Source organism: Citrus sinensis, chromosome 7 (genome assembly GCF_022201045.2).
Source record: "Citrus sinensis cultivar Valencia sweet orange chromosome 7, DVS_A1.0, whole genome shotgun sequence".
In the NCBI taxonomy this organism is placed as follows: Eukaryota; Viridiplantae; Streptophyta; class Magnoliopsida; order Sapindales; family Rutaceae; genus Citrus; species Citrus sinensis.
In genome coordinates, this window is record NC_068562.1 from 181,784 (window position 1) to 198,973 (window position 17,190).

A 17,190-nucleotide genomic window follows, 5' to 3' on the forward strand; every position below is an offset into this window, starting at 1 on the left:
TACCCATGATGTGGACATTTCAAGAGTAGCCCATTGAATCGCTCCCATGTTTCGAAAAACTGTTCGTCTTCTCTCTATGTAAACTCTGAAATTTCCCTGCGAATAGCAATGGTTTTATGCACTGGGAAATATTTATTCAAAAATTTCGTTACCATTTGTTCCCATGATGAAATGTTATTAGCAGGTAAAGTATTTAACCATGAACGAGCTCTATCCTTTAAAGAAAATGGGAATAACCTGAGTTTAACATCATCGTCTGAAATTTTTCATATTTAAAAGTTTGACAAATGGCATGAAAATCATTCAAATGATTATATGGGTCCTCATTTTTTAGGCCATAGAATGTTGGGAGACAATTTAGCACACTAGGTTTTAGTTCAAAACTCCTAGCAGCTACATTTGGGTATCTTATGCATGATGTGCTCAAATTAACTAAAGGACTGAAATAATCCTTAAATGGCCTCTCTTGTGGTGCTTGTAAATCCATTCCAAATTTATTTTTAGTGTGCTTGTGTGTGCGAAGTATTTTTTTTAGTTCAAGGTCTATAGGTTCAAGATTAAGTAATAATGACCTACGATCGTGCATGCAAAGAACAAAAATAGATGGGAACAAAACGAATAAAAATAAAGAAAAATGAGAAATTATGATACTAACCTTATTGCGCTATTAAAACCTTTCTATAAAAATACACAAAACAAATCGTGAAATAAATTAACTAAAAATAAATGAATAAGATAAACAAAAAAAAATTATAAAGAAAAATAAATTGAAAATTAAATTACAGAATTTTAAAGAAGAGAAAAAGAAAAGAAATACTAACATTTAAATGTAGATTCACTTTTTTTTAATAAAGAAAAAATTACAAGAAAATAATTAAAAAAAAATTATTCACAAAAATTAATTCTATGAATTAAAATTACTTACCTCCCCGGTAACGGCGCCAAAAACTTGTTGTGCAAATTTTATTGAACTCGCAAGTGCACGAATCTATTGTAGAATAGATTAATGGAGACGAGTGTCGATCCCACGAGAAGGTGGATTTTAATTATATGTAGAATTAATTTTCTAAATGGGTGGTTGGATTTGTGGTGAAAATGATTTGGATTATCCTAAAATTAGAATTGAAATGGCGAGAATAATTTAAAGAGAATTCTATTGAAATGACGTACTTGGGTATCTGGATCTGTATCAACATGCACCATGGGCTAAATATTCCTTATTAATGACAATTAAATCATGAGGGGGGAATCAACACCTCATGAACCACGCTCTAATCAATATGGTGCTAAGGGCTTATCGTGTGAAATAATAATAACCTTAAACTAGAGAGCCGGTGTAACCAAGGCGGTATCTAGACAAGATTATTATTATTTGTCAACGAGAAGTCAAAACATCCACAAAAACTAGAGGGGAAGAGAAAATAAATTTACCAAATTAAGCCCATGACACATGTTGAGACTTTACCTCCAACCCAAGCTTGAAAGAAAATTAGTCACTCATAATTGAACTAGGGGTAAAATGGGAATTTATTAAAATACGTAGAAAATACAATATGGAGAAGGAATTGCAGAAAATGGAGTCCAAAAATGGATTCAGAGCTATCAAATTAGGGGGGAGAGGCCCCCTTTTTATAGATACATGGAGTAAATCATGGCCATCGGATTAAAAATAGTTTGGACGCTCAGGATTGCGCCATGTCATCAGTCAACAGTACGTGGTTTGACCACGCGGATGAACAGTAACACGGTTTAACCCGGGTTGAACAGTAACGCGGTTTTGTTGAAAATAATCATGTGTGATGCATGTACCGTACGCGAGATTTTTGGTCCACTGATATGCTGCCACGTCACCATCAACAGTACATAAGAATTTTAGCCCAACAGGATCGTGACACCTCATCAGTCAATGCCACATCATCGGTCAATGCCACGTCATCATCCGTCTATGTGAGCAGTGTCGTGAACAGTAACGTAGACAGTACCGTACACGTGAATAGTATCGTACATGTGAATAGTGCCATTTTTTCTTTTATGCTCCTCCTAAAGTTTTCGACCGTCCTGAGTTCAAAAGTGATGTCTGTTTTGCCGTCTGATCTCTCGTTTATTGTGAAATGACCATGATACCCCTAAAATACACAAAATACTCAATTAAAATAAAACACACATAATTAAATTACAAGAACCTTAAATACATAAAAGTAAGGATTGTTAGTAAGACTTGAAATGTAAAATGATGATTTTCTCCTTTATAAATATACATTTTCTAACACTCAACACTAATCTGGACTAAGATCTTGGACTTTATTAAAGTTTGGAAAAAGTTGTTAAGCCATATGGTTTATTGGTATAATACTATTATACTATTAAGCCATATGGTTTAATAGTTTTCTCAAATTTTAACAAAGTCTTAAATCCTGGACTATAATACTTCTAAGTAACATAAACTTCTTTATAATATTGAATAGTGAATTCTCTCTCTTCATTGAAGTTTTCCTAAAAAGCCCGTGCAAGAATTGTATACACTGAAAATGTGATTTTATCATTAGTTTATTTCTTAAATTTTAAAGGTTTTGCCTCACGCATGAAATATTAGGGAAAGAAAGAACTTTAGAAAGAAAATTAAAAGATTTGAGTAAGAAGGAGAGACTGAGAAAATGACAAAAATGTGATGAAAAATAAGAGTAATTACAATACTTTAGTTTAATTAGGGTATTTTAGGTATTAATGTGGGTTTATAAAATAAAAGTTTTAAATTTTAATATTATGTTTATTAAGTAAATGAGTTTAGTGAGTATTTTAGTTGATTTAATTTTTATTTTTCAAAAAAAAAGACTTTAAGAGGATTTTGGAGGGTGTCAATAATGCATGCTTAGATGTTATTGTTTATTAATATCTAACTTAACTCATTTGAGCACTTGATATTTGAACACTTGAAATTTGACCAAGTATTTTTTATTATGTTTTTACTTTTTCATATTTTAGAATGTCTTTGAAATTTGAAGATGTTACGATCATATTTTGAAATTTGACTAAGTATTTTTTATTATTTCATTTGAGCATTTGAAATTTAATATTTTTGTAGTAATATTATGGGCTATTTTTTAAATATTATTAATGTTTCTTATCTAAAAAGAAATACATTTGATAAAAGCACTTGATAATAATTGGTAAAAGCACTTTTGAAAATGATAAGCAAAAGCACTTTTAATAAAAGCACTATTTATGTAGTTAGGACATTGAGAATGAAATATTAATCTTGAGGCTAACTTTAAAATAATTAGACATATTTGTAGTTTATAAATTAATTTAATAATAAATATTAAAAATCTAATACAACGGTAAATTTGTCTAGATAAAAAATTATAAAATTCATTTTCTTTGCTAATTTTATCTTAAACCGATCAAAGAAAATTAAACTCCTCACCCTTTTCTTCTCCTTTCCTTTCTCTTCCTCTCTTTTCCTCTCCTCTCCTCTCTCCTCTTTTCCCACAACCAAATATGGCCTAAGAGTAAAGAGAGGAAGAGATGAAAGAAAGTTTGAACAAAAATCTCCTTATGTCGGGCACGGTCAAGCAAGGAGCAACCTTTGGCTGCTTGCTTCTAAGCAAGAGTATGGGGATAAGCTGGCTAGGGTTAGCGAAATTGAGAGAGATTAATGATGAAGGATGTTTGCAAAAGAGTCAAGAGATCATATTAAGGATGGAGGAGGCTAGGGTTTGGTAAAGTAAAAAAGCGTAAAACAATAAAAATTTTGTTTTAAAAAAATAAAAAACAATAACATTAAGTTACAAATTTATGCTTATACATCATCAAATTTGAAACTAAGTTAAGATGGCCATAGAATAATGAATTAATGATACATTCTTTAAATTTTAGGTGGAAGACTACAAAAGAAAATAATTTTGGTGTTGTTAATAAAATTTAAGATATCAGTGAATATTTTCCCTTTTAATAAGGGTAATTTTAAAAATAAGTGGTATTAATTGAAAATTGGGATTTAGTGAAAAAATTTAGAGGAGTGAAAAATCAAGAATAAACCAACCTATTCAGCCCACAATATATCTTACCAATCATATACGCCTCTAGTAAGAAAAAATGCCTTCATTAGCCAAAGAATTGGATCCTCAGCACCTCTTTAATCTTTTAAAATCTCTTTTGAATATTAATTAAAAATTGATGAGTTGAGAAAAATGTGAAAATGAGTCTTCAAAATTGATGCCTAATGCTTTTTATTTTGGTCATCGATTAATGTTAGTTGTGGTTAATAGAATAATCCAAATGCATGTTGAAAATAAATTGATGCTTATAGTTAGTATTATGTTAAAACAAAATGTTTGAATCATTTTGTGGATAATGTTATGATATTTGACATACATTGGTTGAAAAAAGATGAAGATGGTTGTTTGGTATTTTGTGTTGGGTCAATGAGTTTAGGCTTTCAAGTTCGTATAAATGCCTTATTTCAGTTGCATATCAATTTGAGTTTCATCAATAAAAAGTGTCAACAAAAAAGTTGCATGATAGGACTTGATATTGTCTTACATAGATATGATGAATTAATTATTCCATAATGTGAAAAAAAAAAAGATAGAAATTTTGTGATGGATCCTATTGCAGTGGCTTGATGATTGCCAACAACTTGCTTTTTTGCTATAAATTGAATCAATTATGTTAGATAGAGTCCCTTTGCATTAAATTTCTACAAAATGTTGTTAAATTGAGTGTATAAAGGTGATTTGCACTACTATTGATACTAATTTAGTAAGTGTCTATTGTAGCATTTAGTGTAGTATGACAGTGCTTGATAACTACAAACATGGTTGTTTTAATTTACATATGTTTGTGTTTACATTATCTTTAAGAATTATTTATTTACTATAAGTCATACACTAATTTTATTTTTTTTATAAATGAAGGACAATTAACCCAAGCCTAGAAATATAGTAGATAATGAATTTAATAGGAGATTTGGCAACAAGTGTGTTTATTGAGCAGTAGTAGAGCCCAAACCAATCACAAGGTGATTTTGTTGCTAAATATGGTGTACTTTGAAAGAAATAAGTGTTTCTATTAGCTCTTTCTAGTGCTCTTTGCTTGCCTTTATATTTCATAGCAAGTTATATTGGACCATAGGATTAGAAATTGTCGTTTGCAATTTTCGATTTAGGTTTATAGATGCATATTACTGAGAAAGAACTATTCCCTCTAACGTACAAAGCAATAGATTTAGGGATATATTGCACAAGGCTCATTAAATTAACCGTATTTGAACTTTGGGAATCTATTGACATGTAAAAGTGTTTCAACTTTGAATAATGAATGGAAAGTGGTGAGATTTGAATAATTGATAAAAGAGTTTGTAGATAATTTGATACTGCTGAAGGAAGATGAAAGCTTTAGTTTGTAGCTTATTATGAGAAGCAAAAGCTTTGTTGTTTGTTGAGCTCGACAATGGCTGATTACATAGCCACTAGCCAACTACAATAATATCGCCAATAGCAGTCAAAATTTATTTTTATTTATTTATTTATTTTTGCACTAATTCAACTAAGTCGTTAACTAGCATTACACTAAAATAGAAGTTGTCACATGTGATTTTAATTAAGTCAAGGGCAATCTAGTCATTTCATCGGTCAACAAAGGGTCCAAGGATGGGCATACAAACAGCAAGGATGAGAGTGGAGATACAATTATACATTCTATCAAAGTGGAACGACACCAAACCTTAGGGAGAAGAAACCGAAAATTACTAACTATACTTATATAAATAAAAAGTGATTACATATTTTAATTTAAAATTTTGATATAAATCTTGATTCATTGATTTTAAAAGATTTAATAGTGAATGAATACTTATTATTAGATGTTGCTTTAATTTTCAATATTTCCCACTAGATTCCTCGAAGTTTTTGAAATTTAAGAAATTTTTATAGGGATACCAATTAATAGTCTAAACTCTTAGCATAAACATTTATTTACCATCGATGATGAAGAGGTTTTTATGAATGGATGCATCTTAAATCACCTCGATCAAATGAAGGGCCCGATTTAAAAATACTAAAGTCAAAACCAACAGCAAATGCTGATAAAATATGCATAATGTAAGTTGATTGTGACGAATTGCTCTAGTAGTCCATTCTGACGATCAATACGAAGGATGATTAATCAATTAATTGGCTTCTGAGAATAACTAATATGGGGAGCAATGAACTCAGTAATTAGAAGTTTGCGTTGATTAGTAATAAATGAGATGAGGCTATCATTTAGGCATATCGATGTCGAGTATAATGGCCATCATCATGGTAATCAAAATTCCTAAGAATAATCAACATCACACGATAGTATGGGCAAGGCAGGTGGTAGTCAACTAACCCACTTTATAAAGTATCCAATATAATCATTCATCACGCGACAAATATAATAGACATATAATAGTGGGGGGTTGAATGTGGAGTGGGCTCATTATGATTCATACCGCCATTCTATGAATAAGATTCCCGGGAATTTCCATGTCGTCAGTGAAATTCTATTATTTTATTTTATTACTTTAATCAAATCTATAAATATCTTCTCACACATGTATTTCCAATTTTACATTGGACATATCTTAATTTTGTGTTGTTTAAGTCCCACTTTTAATATGACCGAATGGCAATAGCAGGCATATGCTTTAAGGTTTTTCACGCAATTCACGGAGAACGTCGAGTACTATACGTAATTGTCCCCCCGCTTTCTGTTCGTGTAATCCTTCAAGAAGAAAGAAATCGTGTGTGTGTCTGCGCGCGCGTGTGTGCGTGTGTGTGGGTTATATATTATTTTAATTTAATTTTTTTATTTTAAATTTTGACATAAATATTGAGTAATTAATTTAATAATAAATATAAGAAATTAAAATGATATTTAATAATAATTATTTATTTATCATCAAGTTACTTAAAATTAACATGCTCATGTCATGTGCATTTTCATGGTTAGGAAATCACACAAGAAAAGTAAAATGTAACTAGGTGCTATCATATGTGAAAGTGGTTGTCATATAAGTATAATATATGGTATGACATTGCTATCAACATTTGCCCACTTCACACACGTGGAAATAAGGTCACGGTGAAAACTTGATTTCCTTGTCAATTTATGATGAATAAAATCATAATAAAATAAAGATAAAAAAAATTTATCTGTTAGTCAAATTTAAGAATTAATATATATATATATATATTTCAAAAATTAAAAAATATATATTTTTGTTGTGATTTTGTCCCTTTATCAATTTTCATTTACCATTAGCATCTGTGCCCTCGTGAGTGCAATAATTAATCCTAATTGTGTTTGATGTTGATGGAAAGAGTAAAGATAGCCTGACCTTTTTTAAAAAACAGTTGGAGAAGAGATTTCCCCATTTCGGCATTTCCCATTTGTTGCTTCAACTTAGTTTTAACGGCTTCCTCCGGAATTGCAGGTATTATTACTTAATAAGGACGCTCTCAGGGCTCAGCACTTCATTGTTTGTTGCTTCAAGAATCAAAAGCAAAAGTAACGTGTCCCTCTTTCTCTTTCATCCGCACTACGCATTAGCGGTTGCAGTGGAGTGCACTCTTTCATTATTATTATTATTATTATTATTAATTATTATCAAATATACCCAAAAGAACAAAAATCACAATTCCCAACTAGAATAGAAAGTAGACACCATACCATACCTTAAGGCTTAAACATTGCTCTCCCTCGCTGGCTCTGTCTCTTTCTTCCTTGGAAAAATGTCTTCATTGGCACTGGGAGGTTATGATATTCATAGGAGTTATTGCTACATCTTTTATTTGTTGGTTGGTGTTTTTCTTGCAGAAAACAACATCTGTTTTTCTGCCAAGGTGCCTTTTTGATTTAGCTCTTTCTGCTCTGTTACCAATTTTCTGGATTTTGGCTTTTCGGTGTCTTTTAACTCTTACTTGACACAGGTTTATGTCGTGTACATGGGAACCACTACAGGAGAGGACCCACTTGACGTTTGGAGACAACACCACCAAATGCTTGCCGTGGTTCACGCTGGAAGGTCTTTCTAATACGGCATTGATTCATTTTTCTATGTTTATTTTTTCTTTCTTGTTTTTCTGATTGGGTTAGTGAATTATTCACAACAGCATGGAGCAAGCACAGGCATCTCACGTTTATAGTTACAAGCATGGATTCAGAGGCTTTGCCGCCAAGTTGACAGACCAACAAGCTTCTCAAATTGCCCGTAAGTTTGGTGCCATTCCAAATCCAAACATTACTGAAATAAAGTTTCTTTCGATTGCATTTCATCTCTGAATCTGACATCTCAATTTTCAAAATGACAGAGATGCCAGGAGTAGTTTCTGTATTTCCAAATATGAAGAGAAGGCTACACACTACTCACTCGTGGGATTTCATGGGTCTTATGGGTGAAGAATCTATGGAGATACCTGGATTCTCTACCAAGAATCAAGTCAATATTATTGTGGGCTTCATTGATACTGGTCAGTAACCGACCTCTAACCAATATTGTTTTTGTATTGTGCTACTTTAGTATTGTCGCCTTCTTAGTAAATGTTTTAAAGTACATAAACTTCCCTTCTTTATTACTTATGGAAAGAGAAATGCATTTTGTTTTATACTTCTGTTCATAGAAATAAATCCCCGCGTCATTTATACATAAACATTTCATCTTGAAACCAATGGGCAGACGAAATATCTAAATCCACTTCAATGAGGATTGAGTTAATGCTTAGCCTTTTTTCTTGATTTATGCTACAGTTCACAAGTCATTTTCATTTGCAGTGTTTGTTTATCCTGGTATGCACTTACTCATTAATATCTTTGGCTTTTTGCATCCCTTGTTTTGCTGATACTCAATTACTAACTGATAATAGTATAAGAACTTCTTGTTCGCACAAATACAGTAACATACATGCAACTATTTGATTTGCAAATGCTTTTCTACATTTTGGCTTCAGCTCACGGAGGCTGTTTAATAAATTAAAAAATAATAATAATAATAATAATAATTGAATGAAATATAAATGTTGGATTTACTTTTGTTCACCAATGATGCAGGAATTTGGCCTGAATCCCCAAGTTTCAGTGACATTGGCATGCCTCCAGCGCCAGCCAAATGGAAGGGGCAGTGTGAGTCAGGAGAAGCATTCAATGCCTCATCCTGCAACAGGTTTACCATAGCTGTTCCTTGTATTGTCATTTACTGCATGAAGTGTTATTGGTAGGTCGATGCTCAGTGTTATTGAAATATTCAATTATTGTGGCATAGGAAAGTGATTGGAGCACGATACTACATGAGTGGCTATGAAGCTGAAGAAGATATAGTAGAGACAGTGTCGTTTAGATCTCCAAGGGACAGTTCTGGTCATGGTTCCCACACGGCATCAACTGCTGCTGGTCGCTATGTGGCAAACATGAATTATAGGGGATTAGCAGGCGGAGGGGCTAGGGGAGGTGCACCTATGGCCAGGATTGCTGTGTATAAGACATGTTGGGATTCAGGTTGCTATGATGTTGACTTACTTGCAGCCTTTGATGATGCAATTAGAGATGGGGTTCACATCTTATCATTGTCTTTGGGTCCTGAGGCTCCACAGGGAGATTATTTCAGTGATGCTATCTCTATTGGGTCATTCCATGCTACTAGCCGTGGGATTTTGGTAGTTGCTTCAGCTGGAAATGAAGGAAATGAAGGTTCTGTGACAAATCTTGCCCCATGGATGTTCACAATTGCAGCTAGTTCAACAGACCGGGATTTTACCTCTGAGATTGTACTTGGGGATGGTGCTAATTTCACGGTAATGTTGTTGTCTTCTGTGCATTAAATAATTCTTTATGTTACATTGCCTTATTGGTTCTTATTCATCAAACAGGGAGAAAGCTTAAGTCTCTGCAAAATGAATGCATCTGCAAGGATTATCTCTGCCTCTGAAGCCTATGCAGGATACTTTACGCCTTACCAATCCAGGTGAAGCAGCAGGTATTTGGAAGTCAGTGTTTCAGGTGGCCATGCCTACAAGAATCTTTAGTTATTTTTACTATGCCACTTGTCTGTAGTTACTGTTTGGAGAGTTCCTTGAACAGTACCAAGGCCAGAGGGAAAGTTCTGGTTTGTCGACATGCTGAGAGTTCAACTGAGTCAAAGCTGAGAAAAAGCATGGTAGTGAAAGAAGCTGGTGGAGTTGGGATGATTCTTGTAGATGAGCCAGGCAAGGATGTAGCTATTCCCTTTGTGATCCCTTCAGCTGTTGTTGGAAAGAAGACGGGGAACAAGATTTTATCTTACATTAGTCATACAAGGTTTATTCCATTCTTGACTCGAGTGTTATAGAGTTCAAGCTTATTTTTCTGATATACGTTTTTTTTTTTTTTTCAGCAAAGCCATATCTAAGATTTTCCCTGCAAAGACAGTATTGGGATCTGAACCGGCACCCCGTGTTGCAGCATTTTCTTCTAAAGGTCCCAATGCCTTGAACCCAGAGATTCTAAAGGTAAATTATTCTACGTAGCATCAGGAAATACAGAAAACAGTAAAAACGCAGATGTCTGCTTTTCCCCTCAATTTGACTGTAGTTGTATGTCTGATTTTTCCAATGGACAAAGATGAATGTATGATTTTAAGCTTGTTTCAGTATTAAGAGTAAGATTCTTCAATATCATCCAAGAAGAGATTTGATTTACCTTGTTGAGCTTACTGTCTTCACAATTTTAATGTTTCTTCCTTCTCATTATTCAGCTTTTGATCTTTGCAGCCTGATGTTACGGCTCCTGGTCTGAACATTATTGCAGCCTGGTCGCCAGCTGTTGGAAAAATGCAATTCAACATTCTTTCTGGAACTTCCATGGCTTGCCCTCATGTGACGGGGATTGCAACCTTAATTAAAGCTGTTCATCCGTCATGGTCTCCGTCAGCTATTAAATCAGCAATAATGACAACTGGTATGTTTCAAGTTCCAAGCCATTCTAGGCCATCAACTAATTGGTATGATGGATTGTTTTGTCATTAGATCTTAACTATATTTCTAGAACCTTACAAGTTACAATTGAGTGTTTCATTTCAAATGAAAATTGCAGCTACTGCCCTTGACAAGAACCATAAACCAATCACAGTGGATCCCGAAGGAAGAAGGGGTAATGCTTTTGATTATGGATCAGGTTTTTTAAATCCACGAAAAGTCCTTAGCCCAGGTCTCATCTACGATGCACAGCCAATAGATTATACAGTTTTTCTATGCTCGATTGGTTATGATGAGAAGTCACTCCATCTGGTCACAAGAGACAATAGTAAATGTAGTCAGAAACTGCCAGCACCTTACGACCTGAATTATCCATCTATAACAGTGCCCAATCTTAAAGGCAATTTTTCAGTGACTAGATCTGTCACAAACGTTGGGAAACCAAGAAGTATTTACAAAGCTGTAGTATCTTCACCTGTTGGAGTTACCGTTACTGTTGCTCCGGAGCGATTAATCTTCAACAGCTATGGGCAAAAGATCAACTTTACTGTGCATTTCAAGTTAACTTCTCCACCAAAGGGCTATGGATTCGGGTACTTGTCATGGAAGAATGGAAAATTAAGGGTAACCAGCCCTCTTGTTGTCCAGGTTGCACCTTCTGACATGGGGTTAATGAGATAAGAAGCTGTATATGTTCATATTAAATTAAAACTTCGAGATACTTACAGATAGATATATGCACCTATGACCTATGTGGATGCAGAGTAATAGAAAGTTAAAAGAATATCCATGTTTATCAAAAGTACTTGAGGCCTGGAGATAGCATGGCAAGTGACAAAATTTACAGATCATCTGGTAACAAAGGATGACATTATATGAATTCAAGGAATTACTTTTGTTCCTTTTTTTTTGTTTTTTGTTTTTTTATTATTTTGTTTGTTATTTTTACTCACTTTCCGTGTGCATCAATCAATGTCAATTTTATGCTTTTGCGTTTCTACAATAGCAAAACATGCAACTTTGATGCCTTGCATGACCATCTCCAAGATACCAAGCATCAAATATTGATAGATTCGCGTATGAAATGCCCGACTTATCATCTATCCAATCTTTCTGCTCCTTTGTTTGCAAGTGCTTGAAGAGTTCTCTTAGTAGGGCACGTTCGTTTATGATATAGTTGATAGGCCATTTAACCACCAAGTACAAATTGAGAAGGTCAGAGAAACCAGAAAACTTCTGCTCTTTCAATAGAACTCAATTTCATGTTTACAATTTGCTTCTATGATTTTCTTATAAGAGTAATCTGAACATGGGATCTACAATATGAACAGTACCAAACACAGGTGAGATTTTAGCATCTCAATGTCACAAGCATACTTATCAGAATTCAGACAGCATATAACATGACGTCAGAAGTTAGTCTGCTTTTAGTTACAGATTTTCCATTTCCAAATATTTCAAAGTATTTGGTAGTCACTAGCAACAAGAAAACACATCTCGAATGAAACAATAACTTTCCTTCTATTGATCAAAGTGCAGGGGCATCCAAAAATATTAGATAACGGTGTACAATCACAAAAACCTGTAATGATGGGTGTGTGGAAATTAAGCATATTGAGGCCCCTCCTGGAACTGCATATCTGAAGGATCAACCAGACCTTCTAACACAACAAGCTGGTCCAAGAGGGTAAGCTTCTCATCTTCTAGAGTCTTGACTTCATCTTCTACCTCTCTCAACTCCTTCCCTAATGCAAAGCTTTCTTCTTCCAGCAGCAAATATTTCCTTCTCAGTGCCCGGTACTCATTATCGGATGTCGTTGAGTCTTGCAATGAATCTGAGTTTGATCTATCTGGTTGTTGGAATAATGCAGAGACTTCATTCTTCAAATTCCTTTTGGAAACCTTCTGCCCCATTCCTAATGGGAAAGCCCCCAGAACATTTTGAATCTCTTTAATTTCATTTCCTTGTAACTGAAGAGAGGCACCTCTTTGGGATGACATTTTCTTCTTACGTTGCTTTGGATTTGAAATTTCGTCAGATGATGGCTCCCTCGGATGTTGCATAGCTCACTACACTAGCTAATATTGCAAAATAATTTCAAAAACATAATAAGCCGAAACACTGAAATAGAAAAGCAAAAGAAAGACCAAAAGGCATTAAGCATTACAGCAATTGAGATATGTTTGAAAGTAAAAAAAGAAAGAAAAGATATTTGTATACACTATGTTACCAATTTCAGACTCCACTAAATGGAAAAATTTACTAGTGACGGAGACAAATCACCCGAAGGTTTAGACTAATACATAAAAGACTCGAAATTTAAAATAAAATGAAAAAAAAAGAAGACAAGAATGGGGGAATTAGGTAGGACATCCAGATGAGAATGTTGTTACAGAGGAAAGTAAAGTGAAATTACATGCAGCTTCAAAATGTAAGGTAAATGTTTGAGAGCTAGGCATGAGCAATCAATCTGGTTGCTTGATCTACGACAGAACAGAACTTCTCATGTCGCGTAAAACAAAATTCAAGTGAGATTGTCAAATCCAAAACGAAATAACAGAAGAAGAAAGAACCCTATAAATTTCCAGACTTGATTTGTAATTTAACTGAATATAAAATCTTTAAATTATGAAAATGAAAAAACCCAAATATCATTCGAAGCCCAAGAGGAATCGGAGGAACGTTTACCTTCTTAATCTCAACCAACAAGACGGACTTTTCTCATCAAATCGACTGCTGGAAATCTGGTGCGGTAAAGACTGTTACTAATTAATTCATTAATTTATTAATAGATGATTGATTTATAATTCATCCCAATCCAAGCTCATTGACTAGAAAGTAGAAGCTGAAGCTGAATCCTTATTGGACCGGAGAGTCCGATAATTGGTTTTGGATTCGGCCCATAATAGGCATCTCAACAGCAGTATCGTATTCGGTATTCCTCAATTAACCCCCTCTTGTCTTGTCCGAAAACACAATCTCCTTTGTTTTACTCGCATGATTATCAGAATCTAGGACGTAGGATAGTGGGATATAAACATATAATAATGTTTTGAATGTTACAAATTTACAATTTTGGCCTTCATGTGCCGCCATCAAATTGTTACTTTGTCCACTTTGATAATTAATTGATTATCAGTAGAGAAATGCTCATAAAAGATAAAGGGACCGAAGTCTTTGTTGGATTGCAGCTTGCAGGAAGCAATTTATATATTGGACCGAGAAACCGATTCTTTTGTGATAGTAATTTTATAACAAAAATAAGGGTAAATTTCAGATTATTCCTTTGATGATTTTAAATTTTTTTTATAAGATTAAAAAAAAAAGAGATTAAAAATGGGGTAGGTTGATTTTTTTTTAATAAAAATAAAAGTAAATTAAAGTTTATAATAATGCAAAGCATTTAAAAATTTGTTATTTCATTAAAAAAAGTAATAGGCAACTTACCCAATTGTATATATACTAAAAAAAAATAAGTCTGCATATTGAACTATTTACCTTAGCTTAACCATAAGCTTTGAGCATGAGAGTTGCTCGGAAGACAATATGGTATTATCTTACTTAATAACGATACAACATCTAAAAAAAACTAATCAACCAGAGTAAAGACACGCTACCTGAGACTATACCAAATGCAACCTGACTTTATCATACCTTATCACTCATCTTTAAACAACGAAACTTCTACTCTCGCCATCAAAGTATTTATCTTGTTGAGAAGTGACGACATGTAATTTCTTCGAAACACTATAACTTTAAAAAAAAACTATATTGAAATGCTGGAACAGGCTCCTTAATGCTTTAGAGTCTCCTAAAAGCTATTCAAGTTTGAGAGAAAAGAAATGTCTCTTCTGAAATACAAGTATGCAACCCAAGAGGGAGGGTGAATTGGGATTCTAAAAAATTATTCAATTTATTAAAGAAAATCTTAATGCAATTATAAATCAAATTCAAAGCAATAACAATTAAGAATATCACAATATAAAAAGATAAGGGAAGAGGGATTCAAACACCGAGATTTTTACGTGGTTCGGCCAACCTCGTCTACGTCCACGCCTCCAAGCTTTCCGGGCTTGAGGATTCCATTAAGCAAGCCTCCAAGGCTTCAAATGCTTACACTTGACTTCCAAGGTGTCAATGGACCTTTATAACAAGAGATTATCCCCAATCTCTTAACCCAAGTGTATCTCAACACTTACAATCACTCAAAGTAAAAGATTACAAACTGTTTTGCCTCTCACAATATATAAGATTACACAATGATGCTTAATATGTGAATAGAAGAAGCAAGAATGTGTTCTAAGCTCTATGAAGATTGTATTCTCGAATATTAGCTCAAAATGGTCGTGTTGTGATCAGCCTCCTTTGAATTTGAATGAGCTTATTTATATTTGGAGCTGAAAATCTAGCCGTTACAAACTGTCGGACAGAAAACGGTTCGCCGTTAACCATTAACGGTTAACCGTTTAGGCTGGTCAAAGTTACCGTTGGGCCAAATTTCAAATAAACGGTTAGCCGTTTAGGCTTAACCTTTCGCCGTTAACTTCCAGAGACCTACAAGATAAACATTGGTTATCTGTTTACACCAAACGGTTAAGGACTTGCGTGAAGTGGCTTCTCTGGATATTATCGGTTAACCGTTTGAAATAAACGGATCGCCGTTTGTCTCCAGTAACCTGCAAAATGAACATCAGTTATCCGTTTTCATTAAGCGGTTAAGGGATTGCAAGAAGTGGCTTCTCTGGATATTATCGGTTGACCGTTTAAACTAAACGGTTCGCTGTTTGGCTTCAGTAATCTGCAAAACAATTTAGCCTTATCAGTTTTGGTTAATCAGTGATTCTGGACGTTATCGGTTAACCGTTTAAAATAAACAGTTCACCGTTAGGTTCTAGTAGCCTTCCCATCTTTGGTGTTTTCCGTTATTCATAAACGGCTAGAGCTTAGGCAATATGTTGCTCTCTGGTGCTAATCGGTTAACCGTTTAAAAGAAAACGGTTTACCGTTAATTTCCAGTAACCTTCCCATCTTTTGTGTTTTCCGTTTTTCATAACCAGAATTGCAATTTTAAACTAGTTTTTGTAGAGAATCTCTTTCTAATTTGAAAATCCATCTTTTATGAAGAAATAAGGCAATGATTATAAGGGCTTTCGTTTATTAAGAAATAGCTCCAATATTTTTGTCAAAACCATATAAAATTTGTTATCATAAAAATCAATATTATTAACATATTCATGTTAACATCTTCTCGTAGACGTGAAAAGTGTAGAAGAAGAATCATAAAAAATGAAACTGGCAAGTTAAAAGGATTTTCTCATGAGAACATAGGTGTTGGACCAAAAAGCTAACGCTTAGAAAGTGTGATACATATTAATTACTTACTTAGTTTATGACAATAGATTTTTTAATTTCAAAAACTCTTATCATGAACTGAGGGTTTGTGGTGATATAAAAATTAATCACTTGCACCACCTCGAAGGGGTGAGGATCTCCAAGGGGGGAAATTGGATCCCTCAAAGGTAGGAGCAAAGATTACTAAGTGGGAATTGAGAATCCCTCAAGGTGGGAAATAAGGAACTATCAATCAAGGCCTTAGCTTGGTCAAAGACACTAAGCCAATAGAATGAGAATGTCAAGATAACACTTATCAATAGAAAAGAATCATCGAAACACAATAAAAATAGATAAATAAGTTGACTACCAAACCACCAAGTGCACGAAATTAAGGGCACGACCCGCACTCTTATAAACATGCTCCACTCTCTTCTCCTAACACTCTAAAGGTTGGATTAAGCTAGATGCTCCGCCATTTCACAACCTCCTAAAATAAAAGAAGTGAAACCATAATTGCCATGCATCACTTCATTCCCACAATTGATAGAGTTTATCACAAATCAATAACTCCTCACATTCACCAAAATAAGGCGACTTACTCACCAAAAATATGGTCTGCTGTAAATACTCTATTACTCTCTCAAAGAGAGGTAAGTTCATTAAAACTTCAATTGTTATGATTCAACTCGAATTCTTCAGGTACGGACTTAAGTATCGGAGTGGGATCGCCGGAAAACCCTTTTCTAGCTCCATTTCACTACTTTTTGTTTGTCACTGTGTGTGCAAGCATACTTCCATCTATTGAACTTGGTTTGACCCCAGGCGGAAAAAAATTAGGTATCAACATTTAAGTCTTTCAAATTAAAGGCTTACCTAGGACTTTAT

General features: G+C 34.0%; 2 protein-coding genes and 1 non-coding gene across 7 annotated transcripts; 2 read left to right on the forward strand and 1 right to left on the reverse strand.

Annotated features, from left to right (window-relative positions):
* On the forward strand, nt 1-104 carry LOC112496369 (small nucleolar RNA R71). Its single transcript, XR_003062908.1, has one exon. It is a non-coding gene; the product is annotated as a small nucleolar RNA R71 (small nucleolar RNA).
* Nucleotides 105-7,440: 7,336 nt separating this feature from the next.
* On the forward strand, nt 7,441-11,958 carry LOC102620857 (subtilisin-like serine-protease S). Its single transcript, XM_006467074.4, has 11 exons — nt 7,441-7,868; nt 7,956-8,050; nt 8,139-8,236; nt 8,337-8,495; nt 9,073-9,184; nt 9,284-9,812; nt 9,888-9,982; nt 10,072-10,314; nt 10,391-10,505; nt 10,767-10,953; nt 11,089-11,958. The coding sequence occupies exons 1-11, from the start codon at nt 7,758-7,760 to the stop codon at nt 11,649-11,651; spliced, it is 2,307 nt and encodes a 768-aa protein (XP_006467137.1). The 5' UTR covers nt 7,441-7,757; the 3' UTR covers nt 11,652-11,958.
* A 361-nt stretch (nt 11,959-12,319) lies between these two features.
* On the reverse strand, nt 12,320-13,827 carry LOC102619834 (hypothetical protein). 5 transcript variants are annotated; one of them, XM_006467069.4, is made up of 2 exons: nt 13,660-13,827; nt 12,320-13,049 (listed from the first exon to the last, which is right to left on the reverse strand). In XM_006467069.4, exon 2 carries the CDS (start codon nt 13,032-13,034, stop codon nt 12,576-12,578), a length of 459 nt encoding a protein of 152 aa, XP_006467132.1. In that variant the 5' UTR covers nt 13,035-13,049; nt 13,660-13,827; the 3' UTR covers nt 12,320-12,575. The 5 variants fall into 5 exon arrangements, with proteins under 5 accessions (XP_006467132.1, XP_006467135.1, XP_006467134.1 ...); XM_006467072.4 differs by having other exon boundaries at nt 12,320-13,045; nt 13,660-13,825; XM_006467071.4 differs by having other exon boundaries at nt 12,320-13,040; nt 13,660-13,823.
* Nucleotides 13,828-17,190: the final 3,363 nt, after the last annotated feature.